This window comes from Suncus etruscus, chromosome X (assembly GCF_024139225.1).
Source record: "Suncus etruscus isolate mSunEtr1 chromosome X, mSunEtr1.pri.cur, whole genome shotgun sequence".
NCBI lineage: Eukaryota > Metazoa > Chordata > Mammalia > Eulipotyphla > Soricidae > Suncus > Suncus etruscus.
The window spans coordinates 39,202,069-39,229,496 of record NC_064868.1 but is presented as its reverse complement, the minus strand read 5'-3'; the positions used below and the strand labels follow the sequence as shown (position 1 = coordinate 39,229,496).

Below are 27,428 nucleotides of genomic sequence, written 5' to 3'. Positions count from 1 at the left end.
TTCACCATATTGACTGATAAGGTCCTGGCTCTGGAACATTATTCCATCAAATAACTTGAAAGAAAACAGTGATAGGGCGCGGAGAGATAGCACAGTGCTGTTTGCCTTGCAAGCAGCCGATCCAGGACCAAAGGTGGTTGGTTCGAATCTCGGTGTCCCATATGGTCCCCCGTGCCTGCCAGGAGCTATTTCTGAGCAGACAGCCAGGGGTAACCCCTGAGCACCGCCGGGTGTGACCCAAAAACCAAAAACCAAAAAAAAAAAAAAAAAGAAAAGAAAAGAAAACAGTGATACAGTGATAACATTATATGGGCAGAAAATACAGATTTATAGGAAACTTTTGTTCTGTTCTTTATTCTTGACTCCAAAGGGGTGGGAGATGTTGTACATCTTTTTTTTTTTTTTTTTGGTTTTTGGGCCACACCTGTTTGACGCTCAGGGGTTACTCCTGGCTATGCGCTCGGAAATCGCCCCTGGCTTGGGGGGACCATATGGGACGCCGGGGGATCAAACCGCGTCCATCCTACGCTAGTGCTTGCAAGGCAGACACCTTACCTCTAGCGCCACCTTCCCGGCCCCAAGATGTTGTACATCGTAACTAGTGCTGATTCCTCATTTTATTCCTTGAAATAAAAGAATGAAATGTATCTAATTATGTTTTCTGGCCATATTGTTCAGCACATGTATTATCTATGTCTTTATCCAAGGAGAATAGGATATGATGATTAGGAAACTAATCTACAATTGCTCAATGTCAACTGAAGCATTTCTATGTGTATGTTTACATTTGATTGTGCATTTAAAAACTAGGGCTTTATCTTGTGTTGAATAAACAAATATGATTTTTAGTGCTTAGAAATGTCTTATGTGAATGCTATGAAAAATGCTAATTTTTTCATGTTGTGTTGTTTTTACGGTTTACAAAATTTGCCTTTGTTTTAAAATTAACCACTTTAAAGGTTCTCATCTGGTCTATGAATATTTGTCATGTGCTTTTGACTATGAAGAGGATGATTAATGTATAAACTTTGGCATGTGTTATATCCACTAAGACTGTGTATTTTTGATGAACGAAGTAACTAAAACTAATGAAGGAATTGTATGCTTTGTAAATATCTTACTAAAGACTTGAAAATCATCAAGAATTTCTTTCATGAAACTTGGCTTAAAAGAATCATAGAAATTAAGAGTTGGTGAGACATAATGTGTCTCCGTGCACCTGTTTTTCCCTGAATCAGTATGTTACTGATTCATGAAGTCCATTTACTTTTTTAAAAGTTTATACTTCCTTTGTGTGCAATAAGGCACTATAATAGTCATTCAGGGTCATATTATACATAGTTTATACCCTGAATCAAAAGATAAGCATTTCTTTCCACTGAAAAGCATTATATAAACAGAATTCCTTCTCCTCCATAACAAACTTATATTGTAAATTATTAAATTTGTTTTAAGTTTGTAATTTGTGCTTAAAATTTCCCATGATTGAAAAAATTATTCAAAGTTTATGATACCAAGGGCTGGAGACATAATACAATGGGTAGATCATTTTGCCTTGTATGTGGCTGACCTTTGGTTTTGATAGCCAAAACTCCCATGGTTCTCTGAACACAACCAGTAGTTATCCCTGAACAAAGTGAGGAGTAATCCCTTAGCACCACTGATGTAGCCACAAAACAAACAAAAAATCCCAAATATTATGATCACTACTGAAAATGACATCAGCAAGAGGAACCAAAATACATACATTACTGCAGTAATGTTCTTGTAATTTTGTTTAGGGAAGTTTATGGAAAGGAACAGGATGTTCCAGTCTAAAAGTGCTTGGTTAAATAGTGTTAAGAATCTCAAACTACAAGTGTATTTTTCAGAAAAGTTCTGATTATGGAAAAGGCTGATATTTTAATTATGAACTTTAAACTGTGTTGCTTTGGGTAATATTAGGGTTCCCGCCTTTGACTGGTGGAGGTCAGGAAAACAAAAGCTTTGTAACTGTGTCTCACTTTATTTCCTTTTTATTCAAAGAACCCAGAAATGTTACCCTCCCCCAAAGCCAAATGCCTACCTCACCTGGACAGTGAGACCCTCCAACACCTGGGAAGGGTCTGTGGTTGGTAATTAGGGTTTGACTGAGGATGCGGAGGGGCAGATGCAGCAAAGAAAGAGCTCGGACACAGGAAGGGTGCTTGCAGAGGAGCAGGAAAAAGGCTGCTTAGCTTAGAGACCATGTATATAAGCACATGGTGATTAGGGCCTCATAATAAAGCTGGATATCTCTTGAAACATCAACTGACTGCCTGTGGATTATTTCTTTGCCGTCACCTTGCACCTACATACCCATGGGTCAAAGGGGCTTCAGGCACAAGGCTGAGCCAAGAAAGGCCTCACCATCCATCTATCCACCACACTAGAACTTTGTATAATTAATAATTAATACAACAGGGTTAAACAGCTGAATCAGAGCCTACAATCATGATGATTTATTTCATTTAAAAATTAAAATTCCCAAACCATTAATCTGCTTAACATCTTTTTTATTTCCTTTATCTTTTTCCTTTCCCTTTACATTTTCCTTTTCCTCTTCTTCTCTTCTGTTTTTATGCCACAGCTGATAATGCTCATGACTTACTCTTTGCCCTGTAGTGAGGAATCATTCCTAGAAGTGCTCAGGGACCATATGGAATGCCAGGGATTGAACCCAGGTCAGCACCCCAAGATACATTGTAGTCACAATGCTTATTAAATGTGCTATTCAATATATTTTGTGTCACATAAAGTTCTGTCTGCATTTTATTTATTTATTTAGTTTTTTTTGGGGGGTCACACCCGGCAACGCTCAGGGCTTACTCCTGGATCTACGCTTAGAATTTGCTCCTGGCAGGCTTGGGGAACCATATAAAATGCCGGAATTTAAATCACTGTACTTTGCATGCAAGGCAAACACCATACCTCCATGCTACCTCTCCAGCCCCATATTTTTAATTTATTTTTATGAATCTTTATTTAAGCACTATGATTACAAGCATGTTTTTAGTTGGGTTTCAGTCATAAACAGAATAGCCCCCTTCACCAGTGCAACATTCCCACCACCAATGACCCCCTCCTTCACCACCCCTGCCTATATTCATGACAGGCATTCTACTTCTCTCATTCTTTAACATTGTTCTGCTAGTTGTTAGTGTACTTATTTCTCTATCAGCATTCATGAGTCTTTGTGGTGAGCTTCAAATTGTGAGCCAGTCCTTTCAGCCCTTCCATCCCTCATCTCTATTGTCTCTGGGCATTATTACAATAAAGTCCTTAATTTTTCTTAAAACCCATAAATAAAGTGAGACTATCCTGTGTCTATCTCTAGGCCTCCTACTTATTTCACTCAACGTAATAGATTCCATGTACATCATGTATAGAAAAATTTCATGGCCTTATCTCCCTGACAGCTGCATAATATTCCATTGTGTATATGTACCACAGTTTCTTTAGCCATTCATCTGTTGAGGGGCATCTTGGTTGTTTCCAGAGTCTTGCTATTGTAAATAGCACTGCTATGAATGTAGGTGTGAGGAAGGAATTTTTGAATTGTATTTTTGTGTTTCTAGGGCATATCCCTAGAATGAAATAGCTGGATCTTATGGGAGCTCAGATTTTTTGAGGAATATCCATATTCTTTTCCATAAAAGCTGGATTAGACAGCATTCCCACCAGCAGTGAATAAGAGTTCCTTTCTCTCCACATCCCCATCAGCACTGATTGTTCTTGTTCTTTGTGATGTGTGCCAGTAGTGTGAGATGGTACCTCATTGTAATTTTGATGGATAAGTGACCTTCATATCAGGTCTGAAACCATAAGGTATATAGAACAACACGTAGTTAAAACACTATATGACACTGAGACTAAAGGCATCTTCAATGTGGAAACAGCACTCTCCAAACAAGTGGAAGCAGAGATGAACAGATGGGACTATATTAAGCTGAGAAGCCTTTGCACCTCAAAGGAAATAGTGCCTAAGATACAAAAGCCACCCACACAATGGGAGAAACTATTTACCTAATACCCAAGGGGCTATTAATGTAAGGGGCTAATATCAAAAATATACAAAGTACTGACAGAACTTAATAAAATAAAAACATCTAACCCCATCAAAATATGGGGAGAAGAAATGAACACACTTCCTCAAAGAAGAAATACAAGTGGCCAAAAGACACATGAAAAAATGCTCCACATTAATCATCAGGGAGATGCAAATCAAAACCACAATAATGTAACATCTGTCTGTATTTTAAAAAAATTTATATTTTAATGGCCAGAGCAATAATACAGTGGGTAGGGCATTTTCCTTGCATATGGCCAACCTAGATTCAATCCCCATTATTCCATATTGTTCCCTGAGTACCACCAGGAATAATGACTGAGCTGAGTGCAGAACCATTATTAACCCCCTAAAAAAGGCCAAATAAAAGAATTTGTATTTTGTCGAGTTGAGTTCCTAATTTGCCAACTAGATTAAATAAATTCATCCAGCTCAAATATTGCATTTACTTTTCTATGTATGTTTTAGCTAGTTGCCTATTAAGACAACAGCATTAAAATATCCCATATGGTTATGAATGTACCCATTCCATCTATTAATTTTTACTCCTGTTGGGAGCAATTTACTAAGCACATTGTAACTTGTCTCATGAATTGAATCTTTCATCAAATGAGTCTGTCTCCTGTCCTTTTGGCTCAAAACCCAACGATATCTAATATAACACTGTCTGTATAATTCTTACATACTTCATGATCTGTATTTTCCATCCTTTTATTTTTAAGACTTTCTGCATCCATGATATATTTTTAAATCATTGTGAGTGTCACACACAAAGGTTCTATGGAAAGTACAGTGAGCTTAGACAATATCATTTAAGCCATATAATCAGTGCTCTATCCTTTTATCCTGATAATTTTATGTACTGCTTGGAGACAACATAAAGGTGAACTTTGTTTTGTTCTTTGTTTTTGCCTTCTAAATAAAACATATGATCTATTTATATTTATTAAAATTATGACATGGTATTACATGATCCTATATTTGTAACCTGTGCTATCTATATTTTACTTTTTATTATATATACATATATATACTATGTGTTTCCCTCTAAATTCTTGTCTTCTTTTGTATTTTATTGTTGCTGTTATTTTACTTTCCAACACTATTGATTTAGTAATTAAGCAATACTTAATTTTTTCTTTAGTATGAGTTTATTATTCATATTCAAAATGTCTTGATTATCAAAATATAGTAAACAAATAGGTTTGCTTACTTTCTTTACAATGAGACTTTGCACACTTTAGCTCAATTTATCTACCACTAAGCTTATGCTATCCTATATGGTCCCTTGAGCCTGCCAGAAGCAATTTCTGAGCGCAGAGCCAGGAGTAACACCTGAGAGCCACCAGGTATGTCCCATAAAAAAAGGAAGGAAGGAAGGAAGGATGGAAGGAAGGAAGGAAGGAAGGAAGGAAGGAAGGAAGGAAGGAAGGAAGGAAGGAAGGAAGGAAGGAAGGAAGGAAGGAAGGAAGCGAGGGGAGGGAAGCGAGGGGAGGGAAGAAAGGAGGGGAAAGAAGAAAAGAAAGAAAGAAAGAAAGAAAGAAAGAAAGAAAGAAAGAAAGAAAGAAAGAAAGAAAGAAAGAAAGAAAGAAAGAAAGAAAGAAAGAAAGAAAGAAAGAAAGGAAGGAAGGAAGGAAGGAAGGAAGGAAGGAAGGAAGGAAGGAAGGAAGAAAGAAAGAAAGAAAGAAAGAAAGAAAGAAAGAGAAAGAAGAAAGAAAGAAAGAAAGAAAGAAAGAAAGAAAGAAAGAAAGAGAGAAAGAAACAAACAAAGAAAGAAAGAAAGAAAGAGAGAGAGAGAAAGAAAGAAAGAATGAAAGAGAAAGAAAGAAAGAAAGAAAGAAAGAAAGAAAGAAAGAAAGAAAGAAAGAAAGAAAGAAAGAAAGAAAGAAAAAGAAAGAAAGAAAGAAAGAAAGAAAGAAAGAAAGAAAGAAAGAAAGAAAGAAAGAAAGAAAGAAAGAAAGAAAGAAAGAAAGAAAGAAAGAGGAAGGAAGGAAGGAAGGAGGGAAGAAAAGGAAAGAAAGAAAGAAAGAAAGAAAGAAAGAAAGAAAGAAAGAAAGAAAGAAAGAAAGAAAGAAAGAAAGAAAGAAAGGAAGGAAGGAAGGAAGGAAGGAAGGAAGGAAGGAAGAAAGAAAGAAAGAAAGAAAGAAAGAAGAAAGAAAGAAAGAAAGAAAGAAAGAAAGAAAGAAAGAAAGAAAGAAAGAAAGAAAGAAAGAAAGAAAGAAAGAAAGAAAGAAAGAGAGAGAGAAAGAAACAAACAAAGAAAGAAAGAGAGAGAGAGAAAAAGAAAGAAAGAAAGAAAGAAAGAAAGAAAGAAAGAAAGAAAGAAAAAGAAAGAAAAAGAAAGAAAGAAAGAAAGAAAGAAAGAAAGAAAGAAAGAAAGAAAGAAAGAAAGAAAGAAAGAAAGAAAGAAAGAAAGAAAGAAAGAAAGAAAGAAAGAAAGAAAGAAAGAAAGAAAGAAAGAAAGAAAGAAAGAAAGAGGAAGGAAGGAAGGAAGGAGGGAAGAAAAGGAAAGAAAGAAAGAAAGAAAGAAAGAAAGAAAGAAAGAAAGAAAGAAAGAAAGAAAGAAAGAAAGAAAGAAAGAAAGAAAGAAAGAAAGAAAGAAAGAAAGAAAGAAAGAAAGAAAGAAAGAAAGAAAGAAAGAAAGAAAGAAAGAAAGAAAGAAAGAAAGAAAGAAAGAAAGAAAGAAAGAAAGAAAGAAAGAAAGAAAGAAAGAAAGAAAGAAAGAAAGAAAAAGAAAGAAAGAAAGAATATTTTGCATGTAGGAAGCCTGGATTTAACTCCCAGAATTACAAGGTGCACCAAGCATAGTGAAGAGTCACCCCATGTAAGAAGCTAGGAGAAGCACCTGAGTACTGCCAGGTGTAGCTCAAAAACAGAATAATTTTAAAAAGTTATCTTCAAGTGCCAGAGAGATAGCACAGCGGCGTTTGCCTTGCAAGCAGCCGACCCAGGACCTAAGGTGGTTAGTTCGAATCCCGGCGTCCCATATGGTTCCCAGTGACTGCCAGGAGCTATTTCTGAGCAGATAGCCAGGAGTAATCCCTGAGCACCGCCAGGTGTGGCCAAAAAAATACAAAATTATCTTCATTATTTTTATGGATTTAATCATTATTAAACTTATATTAAAATCGCCCTTTTAATTTATTCTTTATTTCTATTTTATTATCCAAATTTCTGTTTTAAGATTTTTTTTTTGCTAAAATGTATTTGATTTTTTTTTTTTTTTACAAATTGTGTGTGAGTTTGTGTAGAGGTGCATTCTAAGTTCATAGGCGTTTTTTTTTTTTTTTTTTTTACTACAATTTGGGTTTTAAATTGCATTGTCTTAAGTGCAAAGGCATTGCTTTTGAGTTTCTACTGATTCTGTGAGAAATCAGATGTCAGTTTTGTTTGACTTTTAGGAGGCACAGCAGGTGAGGCTCAGAGCTTACTCCTGGCTTTGTGTTCTGGGCCACTCCTGGAGCTGATGGGGTACCCATATGCAGGTCAGGGAATCAAACCATGATTAGCTGCAGAGAAGGCAAGCCCCTTATTGACCTTTACACTAGTTCTCCAGCCCTTCTCATTAGACTTCAAATGCAGTTTGTCTCTCTTGAGGGAAAGATGAAGTTACTTTACAAATGTTCCTTCTTTTGTTTTCAGTCAAGTACTATGCCAAAACATGTTTTTTTATTTAATTTGTTCCATAGAATCTTGGGGATTTTTTTGTTTGTTTTGGGGCCACACCCGGTGACATTTAGGGGTCACTCCTGGCTATGCACTAAGAAATAGCTCCTGGTTTGGGGGACCATATGGGAAGCCAGGGGATTGAACCACAGTCCTTCCTAGGTTAGCATGTGCAAGGCAGGCACCTTACCACTTGCATCACCGCTCTGGCTCCAAAATCTTGGGGATTTTTGAACTGAAGCTTTTAGATCTGTGCTAGTTTTCCTTTGAATCCTCACATCTATACTCTATCTTTGTTTTGGAAAGCGAACTCTGTGTATTTCAGTAGCTCCCAGGCTCTCTGATTGATTGGGTTTAGTCACAGAGAACATTAGTAGGATAGCAGAGGGAGAGAAAAGATCAGGATTCCTCTGTTTCTCTTAGTAGGAGGCAGTCTTGTCCCCCTTGAGGAAAAACTCACCACTCTTCTTAAAGTGTCCTTTAATACATGAGATTCAAATGTTCTTTTTCCCTTCAAATTTCTAGGCCTTGGAGTTCTGAAAGTTCTAATGTTGCTAACCCAGATTCCTGTAATATTTGTCAATTACCTACCCACACCTCATTGTCCCTCTGTAAATGACATCTCTTTGATTTATGCCAATTAGGGCATACCATCTGCTGTATCTTGGCAACCTCACTGAATCAGTACATAGTACCTGAATTATCCTTTTGTGACTAATTTTATGTCAACTTTACTGGGCAATGGTGTCCAAATACTTGGTCAGATATTATTTGAATCAAAGAATGCATGCAGACATATTCTAGAAGTTAAAAAAGGCAAGGACAAGAATTGCTTTCTAAAGCTTCCAGAGAAACAGTCTTGCACAGGGGCAGGATGGTAGCACAGAATGTAAGGCATCTGCCTTGCATGTCCCTGACCCTGTTTAATTACTAGGCATTCTATTCTGTGCCCTGAGCACCAGCACAAGTGATACCTGAGTGTAAAGTCCAAAGTAATCCCTGATCACAGCCAGGTGTGACCCAAAAATGAAAAAAAGAAACAATTTTGTACATGCAAGATTTCTGACTTTATAAAATCAAACCTCTGAATTCATGAGAATTTGTTTCAGTAGAAATAAGACTGTGAATACAGTGATTAAGAACATTAGCCCTGCTATCAGACTGCTGAGTATAAGCACTGTTACTATTTATTAGATATGATTTTTAAGCCTGTTACTTAAACTCTCTGTACTTTTTGCATCCTGAGAAGCAGGGTGAGCAGCAATCATCCCTGCCTGGTTGTTAAAGGATTTTTAAGGGTGAAATCCTTAGGATCAATTGAATCTTAGAAATTTGGTGGGGGCATGTCTTTAAGCCATAATATCAAGTGCTTACTCATGGCTGTCTGCTGAGGTATATCACACAGGCCTGGGGGACATTGTTATGGAGGGCTGGAAGGCACACAAACTGGCTGGATAAAAGGAAAGAGCCATACCTGCTGTATGGTTTCTCTAGCCCTGGAACTTAGTAATTTTTAAGTAAACGTAACCATTGTATTCTTGCTAGTATGAGTTAAAGCAGGCTATTTATACCTTCTCTTCTATAATGCAAGTGTCTTTTTTACATAATTGAGGAGGAAAGGTGGAGGAGTGTCTATTTTCTATATACAGCGTTTTATTTGATCCTTATAAGCAACTGTGAGATGAGTCTACTTTTATGGTTTCATATAAGCAAACAGACGTTCCAAGAGATTTATTTTCCAAGCCACGGGGGTTGGGATGGACAATTGGTCATCGTTGCAGGAGTGACAAGGAGAAAGGAGCATGTGCAAAGAACCACAGCAACGGAGGAGCATGCTTCCTCGGTGTAATAATGCCTTTGGGACTGACTGGTGCAACGACACCCCCTGGGATGCTCATGGGCCCTTTAATACTTAGCCCTGGTTTCTAGAAAAGTCTACGGGTATCTGGGAGACGCCTTTCTTTCCTCCACCCCCGGAAGGTGGCGCTCTTGCGTCACAGAGGTGGGGTGCACGTAGCAACGCCCCCTGCAGACAGACTAGGCGGGGCTGCTTTTGAGGCCTGCCTGCAGCCCAGCTCTAGCTCCTTCGCGCTCCGCCCGGGATCTCCTTTGGCAGTTATGGAGGATTATCATCGCCCCAGCGAAGAGGTACCGCGCCTCGACTCCGTCGGGCGGCCCCCGCCACCAGCCCCAGCGCCCCGCCCGAGGAGTCCTTCATGGGGCGCGGGGAGGGTTGGTGTGCAGCGAGCGTCCTTTGCCCCTGAGCCAGCTCCCGGCGCCGGGATCCATCCCGCCCTCCCTCCCGGAAGTGCCGCGGGTGGGCCGGGAGTCGGGGTGTCCCCGAAGCCCAAGTGGGGTGCTAGGGTGTGGCGGGAGCCGCCTCTGTCGGCCGGGCCCTGGAAACCGGTTTTCCCAGCTCCCTCCCGGCTCTCGCCCCTTGCTGTCCCCAAAGCAGGTGCCCAGCCTCGCAGACACCCGAGGTCCTTGAATTAGGAGCCCCTGCTTTGTGCCTCGCCAGAACCCCCTGATGCTAGTTGTTAGCTTCTTGCTAGCTCAGGGGACTCTGGCTTTAGTGGCACCCAATGGGTGACTTGCCCGAAGTTCAAAGAGACACTGCCTCTTTGAATCCAGGCCTCTAATGGTGTTGTTACCTTACCGCAGCTCTTTAACCAGTCGGTAGATACGGCCTGTTAGAGAAATGCCAGGTCAGAATGGACATTTTTCTGTCCAGTGACAGCCCCAGTGAATGCTTGGATGCAATGAAAGCAGGCAGTGGTGGAGGCTCAGCACTGTAAGTGGTCCTGGTTAGCCCCCTGAAGAGACTTCTTGTCCACTATGTCCTGTCCCTCATCTTTAGGAGGTGGGTTCTTGCAGGTGCCCAAACCACATTATGAATTCTGCAGCAGCACACACACTTAAGAAGTTCTGATTTTGGAAAAAAACTTGAGACACAAATTTCTGGCTGCTTTTGGAAAAAGACTTGAGACACACCGATCCCCCACCAACACCTAAAAAGTTATTTTCTCACTTTAAAAAGTAAATTTTAAAAAGTTGGATACCTGGCACCACTTTTGGTCCCCCGAGCCTGCCAGGAGTAAGCCCTGAGCACCACTGAGTGTGGCCCCAAAATCAAACAAACAAAAAAGAAATCAAACAAACAAAAAAGATTTATATTTGAAAAAGAAGTAAAGTTACAGAGGTTCCCATAGATATCTAGTTTTATTTGCAGACTTTCCAAAAGAAGTGAAATAAGTATAATTATGTCTATATATCTTACTAGTCAATCCTGAACACAGATAAAGGACTGTACCTATTATAAGATATTCATTTTATTTTTTGTTTATTTTTGGGCCACACCCCCGGTGACGCTCAGGGGTTATGTACTCAGAAATCGCTCCTGGCTTGGGGGACCATATGGGACACCTGGGGATCGAACTGAGGTCCTTCCTGGGTCAGCCGCATGCAAGGCAAATGCCCTATCACTGCACCATTGCTCAGGCCCCTAAAACATTCATTTTAATAGAGTCAAATGCGAGGCCTGTTTTTATAGTATTCCTAATTGCAGTATGTTTGTTCTTTTTTTTTGGGGGGGGGGGGATTTTGTGGTATAATTAAATGAGTTGAAATACTTGATCTATTAAGTATTTTTAGAATATACTTGTATTTTGAACTCATTTTAAGTTGCATATAGTGGTATTTACAAAATTATAATGTCATAAAGCACCTGAAAACAGTTGCATGGTTGGATGAAGCAATAGTACAGCTGTTAGAGCCTCTAAATGGCCTTACTCCCAACACACCTGGTTTCAAACCTCAGCATCTCATCTAGGCCACCAAGTCCGGTCAGAAATTATCCTTCACCACAGAGCCAGGAGTAAGTCCTGAGTACCTCTTGAAGTGACCTCAAAACTGTAACAACACCTTCTTTTTCTCATTCATTTCCCAAATCGATGATGAGAACCTCTAGAAGGATTCAGCCCATTTTCGGGGTATTAGACTCTTACCCCCAATTTATTTATTTTCTCTTTTTCAGGCAAAACCACGCAACTTGAACTAGCTAGCCCTGCCCCCACTTAGAGGGGGAAATAAGGGAGGCATCAAGACCAAACTGATGCAAGACTACTAAGTAGTGGGTTAGATACAGAGGGGACCACATATTCTAGACGCCCTGGAGGTGAGGGAAGAGGAAATGGGAGGTAGGACAAAAACGGAGGAGTAGGGAGGACAATTTAGGGATGGGAATCCCCCCTGATTTTATGTAAATATATACCTAAAATATTATTGTCAACAATATGTAAGCCACTATGATCAAAATAAAAATTATATTATTAAAAAAAACTGTAACAACATAAAGACTATACTTTCAGGGATCATTTCTATAGTATGTGACTAGAGAAGTTTCTCTGATCATGTAGAGCACCCGAAGCCACGAGGAGGAGTCAGAGCATCCTCTCCTGAGTGTGAAGCCAGCTCTAGGTGTCTCTTCTGCAGCTGCCTCTTGCCATTGATGATCATTCTCCCTTTCCTCTGGAAAGGGTAGAGGGGGAGGATGCAGTCTGAGTGGTAAAATAAAATAAAATAAAATAAAATAAAATAAAATAAAATAAAATAAAATTTAAAAAACTGTAACAACAATAAAGATGTTTTCATGGAAACAGTGCCTTGATTTAGATTTCCATCTTATCACACAACCTCTTTCTCCATTCCAAAATTACTGGGACATTTTAAAGTTGCTTTTCACTCAGAAGTCTTTTTAAGTGAATTATTTTATTTTTAAGTGAAAGTTTCTAATAAATCAATTTTATAACATAGAGCAAAATTAGATAATTTTAGATGATTGACATAATATAGTGTTTCATGTATTTTTCCACAGTTTTATCTTTCTTCCAAATGTTTCTCCTATAACTATCTTCCACCAACTCTGACACTTAATAAGTCATTTAAAGGAGAGACAACATTGTCAGATACACCATATATTTAAATGATGTTAATTTTATTTATTTAAATTTTATTCATTTTTTGCCACACTCAATGATGCTCAGACATAACTCCTGGCTCTGCGCTCAGGAATTACTCCTAGTGGTGCTCAGGGAATCTTATAGGATACTGAGAATCAAACCCAGGTTGACTGCATGCAAAGCAACCTTTGTACTATCATGCTGGCCCCATTTTATTAAATGATCAGGAATTCACAGAATCTTTCAATCAGAAAATTCAGTTTTGCCTAGCATAAGTTAAAAGAAATAATTGAAAATTTTAAGTGGGAGAGATAGTTGAGGTGCTTGCATTGCATGCAGCTCTCCTGGTTTGGTCCTGAGCTCCATATAGTATCCCCTGAATACAGAGCTAAGAGTAAGTCCCAAGCACCTCTGGGTATGGCCCAAAATCCAAAACAAAATTATTTTAGGCAAAAAAGTATCTTTTAAACTTTCTTATAGAATCCTTTATTCTTACTACATCCATTTCATGTATACTAAAATTTTTATTTCACCTGCTATCTCCTGACTTTTACAGTAATTTTGAATATTGGGTTTTTCTGAATCAGGTTCAGGTCAATCTTCTTCAGGCATAATAAATTAAAATCTACAGTTAATGGGGTTGGAGAAATAGTACAGGTGGGTAAGACACTTGATTTTCATGACAATGACTTGGGTTAAACCATTGCAATCCATATGTTTCCTCCGATCTTACCTGGAGTGATTTTTAAGCGCAGAGCCAGAAGTAGGCCATGAATAACTCAGATGTAGTTAAAAAACCAATGGCAATAATAATATGGGCTGGAGAGATAGTACAGTGGGTTAGATGCCTTCCACGTACCCAGCCCAAGTTCAAACCCCACCTATGTTCCATCCCTGCCACTCCATTTGGGCCCCTTGAGCCCTCCTGAAGTAATCCCTGAGCACTACCAGGTGTGGCCTTCCCAAAATGATTAAAAAAACCCTACAGGTAGGTAAGTGGGGAAGCCTTCTGCAGCAGTTGAAAATGTTGGTAGTATTCATACCCTGATGCCCAGCTCTTGGTATCAACATCTGTTACGGCCAGCCTAGAGTATTCAGTTTATCATCTGAACTACAAATAAAAGCAAGTCTGCATTGAGAGCAACTTTATCTTTTGTTTTTCTCCTGTAGGTTGGCTTCAATGCAGAGGAAGCCCACAATATTGTTAGAGATGTGAGTAATAAATGTGATTCATTTGGAACCTTGTCATTTTTAAAAGCTGTGCTTTTGACTTTCAATGTGAACTTAGAAACCTCAGCATTAAAACCAAGTATTCAAATCTATATTCACACACTATAGGGGGGCTTCTGTATTTTATCTTATATGTTCAGACTTTGGAATTACTCTGAAAGTGTTGGGGTTTTTTATTTTGTTTTATTTTGGGGCCACTCTCAGCAAAGCTTAGACATTACTCCTGGCTCTATACTGTTCTCAGGAATTATTTCTGATGGTGCTCAGGAGTCCATATAGGATGCCAGGAATTGAACCTGGATCAGCCACACTCAAGGCAAACCTCCTACCTGCCATACTTACTTAGGCCCCTGAAAGTGATGGTTTTAAATATTCATCTAAAAACCTTATTTGCTGATGACCTGTATTTTGAGTAAAAGTGTTTATTACAGTAGGACAAATCATATTCAAGATGTTAATGCTAAGTATATATGTTTATCTATGGTAATGATATGTTTTATATGGTTAAATTATATATGTATACCAAATAAAAGACCTTAGAAATATGTACTCTGTAATTGAATGCCTTTAATACATTGATATGATAATAATTAAAATTTCAACATTACTCTATACATAAAATGTGACCCTTCTGCTAGGCAAAATTAAACAAGAAAGATCAATCTTCTTGTGGATTAATTCTGGCAGAGTAACTTGCATTTTTCTAGTTACATCATAAACAGTCTATACTGGTTATGTTTAGAAATGCTTTAAATAGTATTGAATGGGGCTTCAGCTATAGTAGGTCATTTTTCTTGCACACAATCACCCTCAGTTTTATCCCTGGCACCACATATGGACCTCTGAACCCCTATGTAAGCCCCGAATATACACTGAGTACAACCAGCTATTTCCCCTCAAATTTTTCTTTTTGTAGATTTGAAGTATTTATTTAGAAAAAGATGATCAAATTGCAATTTTTGGGAGGTTGGAGCTACACTAGCAATGTTCATGCCTTACTCCTGGCTCTGCACCCAGGGGTCTCTCCTGGTGGTTCTCAGTAGACCATCTGTGGTGTCAAGTGATTGAACATAGGTCGGTTGCATGCAAGGCAAGCACCCAAACCTCTTTACTGTCTCTCCAGATCCAAATTATAAATTAAAAATCATAGCATAATGCATATAAAAGATATTGATCCTAAAATATACAAGTTTAGTAACCTGATCCATTTAAATCACATTTCTACAGTAACTCTTCTTCCGTTTCCATGGTTTTGCATTTTGGGATTTGTTACTTATGGCCAACTATAGCCTAAAAATATTAAATATGGTGTTTTTACAGAGAAAAAGATCACATTCACATAACTTGTATCATTGATATATAATTGTTCTTTTACAATGAGTTTTCGTTACTAATTTTACTGTGACTAATTTATAAATTGAACGTTATAGGTATATAAAAACATACAGTACAGTGCCTCATTCATTTTCCATCCGTCAACAAAAAATTGTTCCCAAATAGCTCTAACCTAACCTAGCAGCTATAATTTTGCTTTCCCCTAGTAGAGTCAGCTCTTTCACTTGGCCTGGAACATTATTGCATTAATTCCTCATTTTATGATGAGACACATGATTTTCTGACAGTGCCAAGGCTGACCTTTATTAATAAAATATAACATCAAGGGTCAGAGAGATAGTACAGTGGGTAGGATGCTTGCCTTGCATTTGGTCGGCCTAGGTTTGGTCCCTGGCATCACATATGGTCCCCTGAGCACAGCCCAAAATAAATTTATCTCAAAGAGAATATTAAAAATATAAATGTAAAATCAATCATGTAAATGTGAAAGATAATAAAAAATATTGTATCAATTGTAGATAATGTACTATAAAAGCAGGCAAGATCAATATAGCTAGGGAGAAAGAACTGTCAAGTTTGGAAGATCTACTTTTCCCTACTTTTTGATCTGTGTTTTTTTTTGGGGGGGCAGACCTAGTGGTGCTCAGGGCTTACTACTGGTGAGGCTCGGGATCAGTTGTGGTACCAGTGATCAAACCTAGGTCAGCAGAGTGCAAGACAAACACCCTACCCCCTGTAGTATCACTCTGGATGCTGGGGGGCAGGCAGGGACTGGTTAAATGAAGAAAAGTCTATCAGGGGCTATGGTAGTAGTACAGTGGGTAAGGTGTTTGCCTTGCACATGGCCAATCCAGGTTCGATTCCCAGGACACTATATGCCCCCCCCCAGAACCACCCAGAGTAATTTCTGAATGCTGATCCAGTAGTAACCTGTTAGCACCTCTGTGTGTGGCCTAGAAAAGTAAGAACATAGTGTCCAAGTCCAACTACCAGTACCCAGGGAGGACTCAGGGTTTACTCTTGATTTTGCATACATGATCACTCCTGGTGGACTAGGAGGACCATATGGGATGCTGGGGACCAAAGCAGGGTCCACTACATGCAAGGCAAGAGCCTTACCTGGTGTACTATCTCTCCGGCCCTAATAAGCTGTTCTTTCACCAATAGATATCACTTTAAAAATACTCTTTGTAATTCACAATCTTCCTTTTGTTCTTTCCCCCTTTTTTGGATAACATTTGGCAATACTCAGGGGTTACACCTGGCTCTGTGCTCAGGAGTCACTCGTAATGCCAGGGGACCATGTGGGATGTCCGGGATTGAACTTTGGTCCTGTATGAGGCAAGCACAATACCCACTATGCTATAGCTCTGGCACCTTCCATTCCATAATCTTTCATGTTATAACTTCTTACTCTTGATTAATCTTCCATGTGTTAGAGTTTTTTTGTTTCTCTAAGAAGTTAGTTAAATTGTTTACAATAGAAGCCATGTCACCTTTACTTTAGCATGACCCATAATATCTCTAAAGAGTGGGTTAAGGCATGTGGAAATGCTTTGAAAACTCAGGTAGAAACAGTGCATAATGCAACATTTATCAAATGCTTCCTTTCTAAGATGCCTTTTTGGGTTGTGAATGCTTTTCCTATTTTGAATTTTGACTGTGATATATGTTCACTTGTCCTCTGCCATTTTAGTGCATAGATAGTGTCTTGTCTGGTGAAGATTATAATCAGAACAGCATCAACCAGTGGACTGCAGCAATTGTGGAACAATCCTTGTCTCATTTGGTTAGGTTGGGGAAAGCTTACAAGTATATTGGTAAGTGTCAGTGTCCTTTCTCATTAATTTATTTACTTTTGTCCTTGTATTTTTTCTGATTTAAAGAATATAAATGGATAGGCACTAAGGTTGGATACTGATTTGTTATAAATGACTTTTAACTTATTCACCCCAAGATAATACTTGATAAAAACAAGAAGAGGGAGATTTTTCACTACTCAAAGCAATTTGCATTCCTGCTACCACCTACTTGTCCTTGACAACATCTTTCTACACTTACATTGTTTGTTTTTTTCTAGCAAAGTCCTCCTATTCCATCTGGCCTCCTTTAAGTAGCCTCACACCTCTTGAGACATAAGATTGTGAAGTGCCATGTAATAATTGCAAAGAGGATTCTAATTCTGTTTCTTTGGGGGAGTGCATGCCTAGTAGTGCTCAGATCTTACACCTGTCTCTGCACTAAAGGATCACTCCTCCTGACAGGCTTAGGGGTCTACATGGAATATGAGGGAACAAAACTAGTTTTGCTGCTCTGCCACTACAATGTCTCCAGCCTGCCTGGCCGCTGCCTGCTTTCTTTCCTTTCCTTTCCTTTTTCCTTTCCTTTCCTTTTTCCTTTCCTTTCCTTTCCTTTCCTTTCCTTTCCTTTCCTTTCCTTTCCTTTCCTTTTTCCTTTCCTTTCCTTTCCTTTTCCTTTCCTTTTCCTTTCCTTTTTCCTTTTCTTTCTTTCTTTCTTTCTTTCTTTCTTTCTTTCTTTCTTTCTTTCTTTCTTTCTTTCTTTCTTTCTTTCTTTCTTTCTTTCTTTCTTTCTTTCTTTCTTTCTTTCTTTCTTTCTTTCTTTCTTCTTCCTTCCTTCCTTCCTTCCTTCCTTCTTTCCTTCCTTCCTTCCTTCCTCCCTCCCTCCCTCCCTCCCTCCCTCCCTCCCTCCCTCCCTCCCTCCCATCCTTCCTTCCTTCCTTCCTTCTTTCCTTGCCATACTCAGTGGTTATCTGGGCTTATTCCTTACCGTGTGCTGGGACTGACTGGGCCAACTGCATGCAAGTTTACCCACTATACTGTCTCTCCAGTGGCATCTTTTGTTTTATTTTGTTTGAGGATCACACCTGGTAATACTCAGGGGTTCTGGGCTTATTCCTTACTGTGTGCTGGGACTGACTGGGCCAACTGCATGCAAGTTTACCCACTATACTGTCTCTCCAGTGGCATCTTTTGTTTTATTTTGTTTGTGGACCACACCTGGTAATACTCAGGGTTTCCTCCTGGTCCCTAATCAGAAATTACTGCCAGAGGTTTGGGAGACCATATGGAATATTGGAGATCAAACCCAGACTGAGCTATGTGCAAGGAAAATGCCCTATCCATTCTATTATTGCTATAGCCCCTATTTATTCATGGTCTGTGTCTGAAGAGTACTCAGGTATAAGGCACATAATTTGGCCAAAATTTTTTCTGGGGTTTTATATTTTGGGGGGGACCACATCCAGTGGTGCTCAGGGCTTACTCTTAGCTCTTCACTCAGGGTTATCTCTGATGGCAGGCTCCGGAGACCTTCTGGAATGCTGGAGATCAAATTTATATTGGCCTCATGCAAGGCAAATGCCCTACCTGCTGTCTAGTGTTCCAGCCTCCAAATTTTTCTGTAATACAATCACTAGTTATAATAGCAGTGACAATCAATTGGATCCAATGGAGTCAGAATCATGTTGATAGAAAATTATGATGACAGTCTCTCTCCTAATTGCTTTTTTCCTTGTGATTTTTACAGCATTTAGAGCTCTGGACTTAAATTCTTAGATATCAGGGAGATTTTTGCATTTGTACTTAAAGTGATGTCATCTCTGCCTTTGTTTTAGTGACCTGTGCTGTGGTTCAGAAGAGTGCCTATGGCTTTCATACTGCCAGTTCCTGTTTTTGGGACACTACATCCGATGGTAAGAGACCTTAAGCTGATTCAAACAAAATCCAACTTCTTGCACAGTGAAACTGTGCTACTCCAACTGAGAAGACTTTAGCAACAGAATTGCTTTGTACCTAGTAACAAGTGTGCATTCAGCTAAGTTGTGAAGGTCGATCAGATTTCAGGAAGCAGGATGTGAAAGTAAGAGTATTCTCTGATAATTTTGTTATTTTCTGCTATTTCACTCTCTCTCTTTTGGTTTGTTTTCAGGAACCTGCACTGTGAGATGGGAGAATCGAACCATGAACTGCATTGTCAATGTCTTTGCCATTGCTATTGTTCTGTGACAAGCTAAAAAGTTTCAAGTCAAGTCAACTTGCAATTTTGATTCAGTGCATTCTATGTAAAATAAAGTGATAGTTATAAATGTGCTAGACAAGTTTGCAATTATGCTTAGGATCTATCAACAGAAGCTGATTATCATTATGCCAGTAATTTCATAGTAAGATGGTTCATTTTACTGGATAGCATTATTTAAATAGAAAAAAGTAAGGTTAGAAAAAAGCAAATACAGATCTATAGCATTACCTAAAAATGTAAATTTATATTTACACCAGCTTTTCATTAATCACCAAGGAGACGGGGGAAAGCCTTCCAGAAAAAGATTGTCTTTCAACTATAGAAGTTAAGAGGAAATATAATAATAAAAAACCCATAATGATAAATCTGGAAAAATAATAATATTAAGTTAACAATTCTTAGGCTATTCTCCCTACTTTAATTGTACATATAACTTAATGGAAAGCAATTCTGTTATTGTCTATGGACTAATGTCACAAAACAAATATTAACCTTTTTTTAAATTGTTGAATTTTTTTGAAATTTTTGGATTTGTATTTTAGGATAAATTAAATCTGCTATCATGAATTTCCAAGTAAAAATTATTACAAGGTGTGACAACAAAGTATAGTTTGTTTATTCTATATGGAACTAACTTGTATTCAATTGCTATTAGGAGCATTTATCTATGACTATCATCATTATAAATATGCTATTTAAAATCTAACTTTTTATACCACCTGTTCTGGTGGACAACTAAATTTGGAAGAAAAAAATTGCTTTACAAGATTGGAGGAAAAATCAAGTTGGCTACCCAGGTAGAAGCAACCTAAATAAAATGTACTTACTCCTGACAGAATAATACAATTTTAAGAATTTATTATAGTCAGTAAAATATACTGAAAACATATTTAAATCATATTTAAAGGCCTTATTAGCACTTTATTATATAAATGTAAAATTGCCATTGGCTATTACCACCTAAATAATTTTAATTATTTCTGTGGAGTTCACTTTCATTGAGATGAAGATAAATTAAAAGTATACAATCATTTAGCAGGTTACCACATATCTCAGGGTTTATGAAATTAGTTATATATACTATAAAAATAAAGGTTGAAACATTAGGTTAAACAGCTATCCACCAAATGCGAAGTCAATCAGTCTTTTCTTTGACCTTGTAAGCAAAATCATTTGCATATTACACTAACACCAGTACATAGAGAATTGGATTTCTCATTGGATTTTGGAAGGTGAAAGAAAAGCTTACTATTAGTATTGACTAGATAGTATTCTTGTAGGAATACTATGTATACTTGATATTTTACTGAGTAATATTTTAATGTGTAAGAAAAATTTTATATAAATACAGTATTTCTGTATTACAGTAGAATGTAATACAATGATAGAAATTTTTGGCATGTCAAATCGCTCATTTTTGTTACTCTGCTGGCTGGCTTTTGTGCCTATATACATTACCATAGTGATCAAAATATCTGCAGTTAAAACTAACCTTTCAAGATTATTATTAAAGCCAGATTTGAAACAAGATGATTAAAAATACCTCGTTAACTTGCTTTCTGCTGTTTCCAGTTAAAATGTAATAAAGTCTATCTTCTGTGCTGTACTTTTGTTTCTTTTGTTTTGGATAAAGAAATGACATTGTGCTTACTGTAAGAAACTAAATAGGAAGAAGGTCGAGGAAGAAAGATGTCAAATCACATAGTTATTATATTGTACAGAATAAATACCATTAAAATAGCATTTAAAGCCCCGTAGTCACCTTTGGGACATAATTAATAGCTTCTGCATGGGGCCTTTTGTTCTATTATTTTAACACAAATTTTATTTTCAAGTCAACATAAAAAAGGTTCTGAAACTATTAGCTTTTAATGACTATTTTTGGCAAGAAATTTGTCTTGTCAACTTGCAATTGGGTTGTTGCTGTGTTTTTTTTTTTAATTAGGGGCTTTAAGTATGTAAAATTAGGGTATTCAAATATAAGTACTAACAGGAATTTGTGTAAAGCTATAATTTTATGTTTGTAAAGTAGCAGTATGCTACCCTAAGAGATGGCAACATCTCATTACATTTTCTCTAGTAAAAACTCTTTTTCTCTTCCTCTTTCCAAATTGGGTATTATCTAATATTGAGTCACAGAAAACATTTTCTCCACCTTCATTCATTATCACACTTTTAACATAATCTTTTGATGTTGTTGTTGTTTGGCCATACCCGGTGATGCTCAAGGGTTTTCCTGGCTATGCGCTCAGAAATCAATCCTGGCTTGGTGGACCATATGGGATGCTAGGGATTGAACCTATGTCCATCCTGAGTCAGCCGCATGCAAGGCAAACACCCTACCTCTGTGCTATCACTCCGGCCCCTAACATAATTTTAAAATGATGCTACAGATTACATTTTCAAAGTTTGGGTGGTTCTTAATCATGCCTTCAGAAAGTGGGAGAAAAACTTACGACTTCTTATGCCAAACTAGGTCTATCTTACAGTGGATGCCAAAGCAATTTGAGAGATGACCTTCACCTTAGGTCTTAGTATCTAAACAAGGGAACTTTGTTTTATAATCCAGAATGTGGAGTATCAAAAGGTGATTGAGGTATTTTATAATCCAGAAGATGGAATATAAAAAAGATTGATGCTATAAAGGTGTATAATTTTAGTGTCTTCATTGAGGAAAGTTGGCCTTTACATACTTATTAAATTTCCTACAAGGGAATTTAAGCATTCAGCCTTTAGATGGTTGCTTCAATTGACATTAACCTCAGTGACCCAGACCATTCTGACCCCCTTTGATCACAAACCCTGTAATTCTAATTCTAGTCTCAAGGTCACTAAATGTGTTCCTTAAATAAGTAGAATGTATTACAATCCAGGATAACTTAGAAATGAGCTGTTTCATGAAGAGTGTTTCTTCCTAAAAGGTTTGAGGTTTCTGTTTATTTTGGTTTTGGGACCACATCCCAGTGGTTCCCAGGGCTTACTCCTGGCTCTTGCTCAGGGATCACTCCTGGTGGGCTTGGGGGACTATAATTTGTGCCAGGGATCAAATAAGCTCACATGCCAGGCAATGGGTCTACCTTCTTTTCTATATCTCTGGTCCCCTAAAAGGCTATTAAGTGCCCCACAGACAATGCTAGGACTTTGTATCTACACTTAAAATGCCACTCTTTTATGATGTCTTTTCTATCAGACTCAATACATGGGCAATTATCCAACTCTAGATTGTTTAAAAAGTGAGACCTATGGTTAAGCAGTAGAATATCACACATTGTATTTATGATGTTCTGGGTCTGATACCCAGTAATGCAAATTTGTGAAGTGTTCCATGTTTTTTCACCTTTTTCATAGAACCTGTGACACAGATTATTTTACCACATATTCCCACATATTTCTATAAAATTATGAGGGAAGGAATAAAGACATGAAGACAGAACTAAATATACAAGCCAATTATCCAATATATAAAAAATCCAGTTCCAACAATGTTGGAATCAAGGAACCTAAATTTTAGCAATCTAAACTCAAAGGAGCCTGTTACACTGACAGGCAAGGGAGCTAAGAGTAATGATATAGGATATACTCTGGGTCCATTGATGGAGGGAAGTTGCCACTGGTGATGGGAAGGGTCCTGAAATTCTGAAATTCAACTATGAAGGACACAATTGTTTCAATAAAATAAAATTTAAAAAAATCAAATTATTTTTGTAAGCCTGGTTACCAGATTTCTGCCACCATTGAAGAGCTATGTATGGGTACAGAAAGGAAACTGCCAGTCCTTCCCATCAACCCTCCTTTTCCCAAACCACATGGACATTAGAGCAAAGTCATTTCAATTTACATCATATAGTTCTAGGCTAATTGGACCTACCTCTTCTTTCCCATAAAAATATACAGCCTCAAATCCAGCTGAATAAACCAATGAAATAGTTTGCAGTTTTTTTATCATTCTTAGGTAACCTCACTTGTTTAGAAAAATAACCTCTAAAGCAAATATACCTCTAACCACCTCCTATACAAACAGTTTAATAGGTCACTTTTTTAAACACCTGAAACTCCAACATTCCAACCCACCAAATACAAAGAACAATGGGGAAACTAAGAAAGACACCTGGGGTTGGAAATATGGAGAAAAATTCTGGCAAATTTTTAAGTCCACCAAAACTGATGAGTTTTATAGATGAGGACCTAAAATTAATACTTAATGTATTAGCAATAGAAAACAAGGAGTTACTAAACAGTGAAATTAAGAAATATACAGGTGAGCAATTTAACCAATTCAAAGAACTCTTTCAGAAGATGATAGAATCTATACAAATGGAACTGAGGTAACTAAAATACATGTTAGCAAGTCATAGTAGAATTACACAGTTGGAGAATAACAGATGAACTTGACGAAAAATTAGAAGTCAGCAGTGACAAAGAAGTCAACAAAGAAACAAGAGACAAAAAATGCAGTGTACTTAATGAACAAAGGCAAAAGAAGTAATCTGTGAATTATAGAAAAACTGGAAGGAGGGAGAATGGGAAAAGGGAAAAACAAGTAGTGAAGGAAATAATAGCAGAGAAATTTCCCACTTTCTGGAAAGAAGTTGCTGTACAAATCCAAGAGGCAAAAAGAGTACCAAACAAAATGAACCTAACAGAATAAATCCAGTATATATCATAATCCAAATGGCAAAAAAGAGAGAGATTGACTTTTTAAAGCAGTGGGTTAGAAGAAAAACTCAAGAGTAAAGGAAAGAACATAAGAATCAAACCAGATCAGCCATTTGAAATAATCCAGGTGAGAAACGAGGGGAATGACATACTACTGAATGAAAGAAACTTGGGGTTTGGATGAATAGTTTCTCCATTCTGTGGGTGGCTTTTGTATCCTAGACACTATTTTCTTTGAGCTGCATAAACTTCTCAGCTTAATATAGTCTCATCTGTTTATCTCTGCTTCCACTTGTTTGGAGAGTGCTGTTTCATCCTTGAAGATGCCTTTAGTCTCAATGTCATGGAGTGTTTTACTTATGTGTTGTCTATATACCTTATGGTTTTAGGCCTGATATCCAGGTCTTTAATCCATTTGTATTTGATCTTTGGCATAGTTTAGACGGGGGTCTGAGTTTGCCTTTTTGCAAGTGGCTAACCAGTTGTGCCAACACCACTTGTTGAAGAGACATTCCTTGCTCCATTTTGTATTTATTGGCCCTTTATCAAAGATTAGTTGATTGTATGCATATTAAAGAGAACCATTATTTTAGGGCCTCATCAATTCCAGAACTCACTTTATTTTATTTTTTGTTTGATTTGGATCTCTACCTAGCAGTAGATTACTCCTGGCTCTGTGTTCACAGATCACTCCTGGGAGGGCCTTAGGGGACCATATGTGGTGCCAGGAATCCAATCTAGGTCAGCCACATGCAAGAAAAGTGTCCTGCCTACTGTAAAATTATTCCCACCTGATGCATTTATAAATTGGGGGTGGGGCACACCCAGAGGCAGTGGCAAGGTGGCATGGTGAGTTTGGAATGGTTGGACCATTCTGGAGATGCTCGGCCTGGTCATGTGTTCTTGATGATTTACAGCGTTGGTCCAGTGGTGTTGGGGCATGGGGAGTGGAGAAGTGGTACTGGGAACCAAATTTGGGGTCTTGCACATACTCTACCATGGGAGCTCTCTTCTTGACCCTGCCCCCAAAGAGGTAATGTTTCTAGTCACACAAACTTAGGAGAAAACGCTATATGGTTAGTCAGAAGAATCACACATTGAAGAATCCAAGGGGAGTATAGTTGTTGCCTTAGCAAGTAAAAAAAGAGAGAGAAGGTAAGTTGAGAATGCTCAGATTCACAGATTAAAAGGGAGCAGACTGAAAAAGACTCATCAAACTGCCAGAGAACCAAAGAGTTGGTGAGGATTTTAAGGTCACCTGCACCAACCTCCTGTCTACACCAGAAGTCCTTTCTACAGGCATACATGGCAGAGGTTATGAAAAGAGGTCATCAGGATGGGGGTGAGGAGTGGAGTCCTCCATCCCTACTTGAACAGCAGGGTCCTAACTTCCATTCAAGGGGGTCCCCTTGATACTGAGCTCACATGAGTAAAAAAGCATGTTAAGGGTTAAAGGAGAAAAAGCATTCAGAGATTTTCGTCCCAAACAAGCATACAAATGCACACACATACTTTCGCCTAGCAATTGGCTCTAGAAGATTGTTTTCCTTTTGTTTTATCTTCTTCAAAGAACATAGCTACCTGTGCAGTTCAGCTATGCGGCCACCAGAGGGCAGAAAGGTGCCATTGTTTATGTGACTTTAGAGCAGGGGTCTCAAACTCAATTTACCTGGGGGCCGCAGGAGACAAAGTCGGGGTGAGGCAGGGATTTCACAAAAAAAAAAAAAAGTCCTCAAACGTCATTATTAACAGTTCTAATTATTTCTTCTGAACATGAATAGAACATTGAGTGAAGATCATGAACAGTTCTGAATATGGCATCTTTTGCCTATTCCTTGCTGCCAGAGACTTGACAGCGCTTCTTCTCACAAATCTGAACCACATTTGGCTTTAGAGAGGAAGTAGTTGAGACCCTCAGTATGGCTTGAAGATGATCATCATCAAGTCTAGACCTGTACTTTGACTTATTGAAGTTCAATGTGGAGAATAACTTTTCACACCAATATGTGCTCCTAAAAAGGTACATGGTGCACTTGAACATGCGGGAAAGCTCAGGGAAGCTGGAGGGCAATTCTCTCCAAAATTGCCCATGCATGTCTGCTTTTTCACTAATCTCCCTGAATTTAGCTTTGAGATCAGAGTTGCATTGCAGGTCAATGAGCTCCATTTGAAGCACAGGAGGGGCATCTTGCATATCAAAGGAAAAGGGGTCCACAAAAATTTGGAAAGTGGCTCTGTGCTTTTTGAAGTCTGCAAATCTGTGATCAAATTTCTTCTCTAGCTTAAAAATAGCACCAACATATTTCTCACCACTGAATGGTATGCCTGCATCCACAAGTTCCTTGCATGCTGGGAAATGGGAAAGGTTTGTCTGAGAGAGCTGGGATTTCCATAACACAAGTTTTGTGGAGAATGCTCTCAGGTTGTCATAGGCAGCACTGATAAGCTGCCCCGGGCCTTGTAACATCTTGTTTAGTACATTCAGCTTATGTGTGATGTCAACAAGAAAAGCTAAGTCCATGAGCCATTTGTGATCACTCAACTCAGAAACAGCCTTCTCATCCTTCTCCATGAAGGCTTTCACTTCTTCTCTCAACTCAAAAAATCTTTTCAGGACATTTCCCCTGCTGAGCCAATGTACCTCGGTGAAATAGAGCACATCTCCATATTCTGACTCCATTTCTTCTTAAAAAAAGCACAGAACCTCCTGTGGTGTAAGCCCCTGGATCTGATTTGGTTGATGCATTTAACAACAACAGATATCACATTGTCACATGGCAGGCATTTACTGCAAAGGGCCTGCTGATGGATAATGCAGTGAAGTGCAATGGCCTTCTCTACATCCTCCTCTTCAAGTTTTTTTTGAACAAGTGCCACCAGTCCATTTTTCCTCCCTGTCATCGAAGGCACTCCATCAATTATTATTCCAACAAACCTCTTCCATGGCAAACCTGCATTCTCAATGGCATCATACAGATGCCGAAATATCTCATTAGCGGTGGTCTGGCCATGCATTGGAATTATTGTGAGCAGCTCCTCTGTCAATTCAAATTTCCAATCAACACCATGGACATAAATTGTGAGCTGTGCAGTGGCTGTTATATCTGTGCCCTCATCAAGAGCAACTGAGTATGCATCAAAACATTTGGCTTTCTCACACAGTTGATGATAAGTGTCACTTGACATGTCAGAAATGTGCTCTGCCACAGTGTTGGCAGAAAGGCTGATTTTGCTAAACTGACCTTTCTTTTCCAGGCAGATAATACTTGCAGTCTGTAACATGTATTTTTTAAAAAACTCTCCTTCTGTGAATGGTTTCCCTGCCTTAGCAATCATCTCACTAACCATGTAACTAGCTTCGACTGATGCAATATTCTCTTTGGTTGCTTTCTTGAAGAAATCTTGTTGCTTCATTAGACATGCTTTAAGACTGGCAACCTGCTTGGCTCTTTCATTTC

At 38.3% G+C, this 27,428-nt stretch overlaps 1 protein-coding gene and 1 non-coding gene across 2 annotated transcripts; both read left to right on the top strand.

The window, feature by feature from the left end:
• The first annotated feature begins 9,705 nt into the window (after positions 1-9,705).
• On the top strand, positions 9,706-20,906 carry DYNLT3 (dynein light chain Tctex-type 3). The gene is made up of 5 exons (XM_049767125.1): positions 9,706-9,901; positions 13,882-13,923; positions 16,973-17,096; positions 18,911-18,988; positions 19,225-20,906. The coding sequence occupies exons 1-5, from the start codon at positions 9,872-9,874 to the stop codon at positions 19,299-19,301; spliced, it is 351 nt and encodes a 116-aa protein (XP_049623082.1). The 5' UTR covers positions 9,706-9,871; the 3' UTR covers positions 19,302-20,906.
• On the top strand, positions 12,105-12,318 carry LOC126000046 (small nucleolar RNA U3). The gene has a single exon (XR_007492432.1). It is a non-coding gene; the product is annotated as a small nucleolar RNA U3 (small nucleolar RNA).
• Positions 20,907-27,428: the final 6,522 nt, after the last annotated feature.

Bases quoted from the DNA above. Each gene is read 5' to 3' on its own strand.
- DYNLT3 (XM_049767125.1), top strand. From the start codon at position 9,872: ATGGAGGATTATCATCGCCCCAGCGAAGAG. The intron at 13,924-16,972 runs GTGAGTAATAAA...CTGCCATTTTAG, and splicing joins CCCACAATATTGTTAGAGAT to TGCATAGATAGTGTCTTGTC. The intron at 17,097-18,910 runs GTAAGTGTCAGT...CCTTTGTTTTAG, and splicing joins GAAAGCTTACAAGTATATTG to TGACCTGTGCTGTGGTTCAG.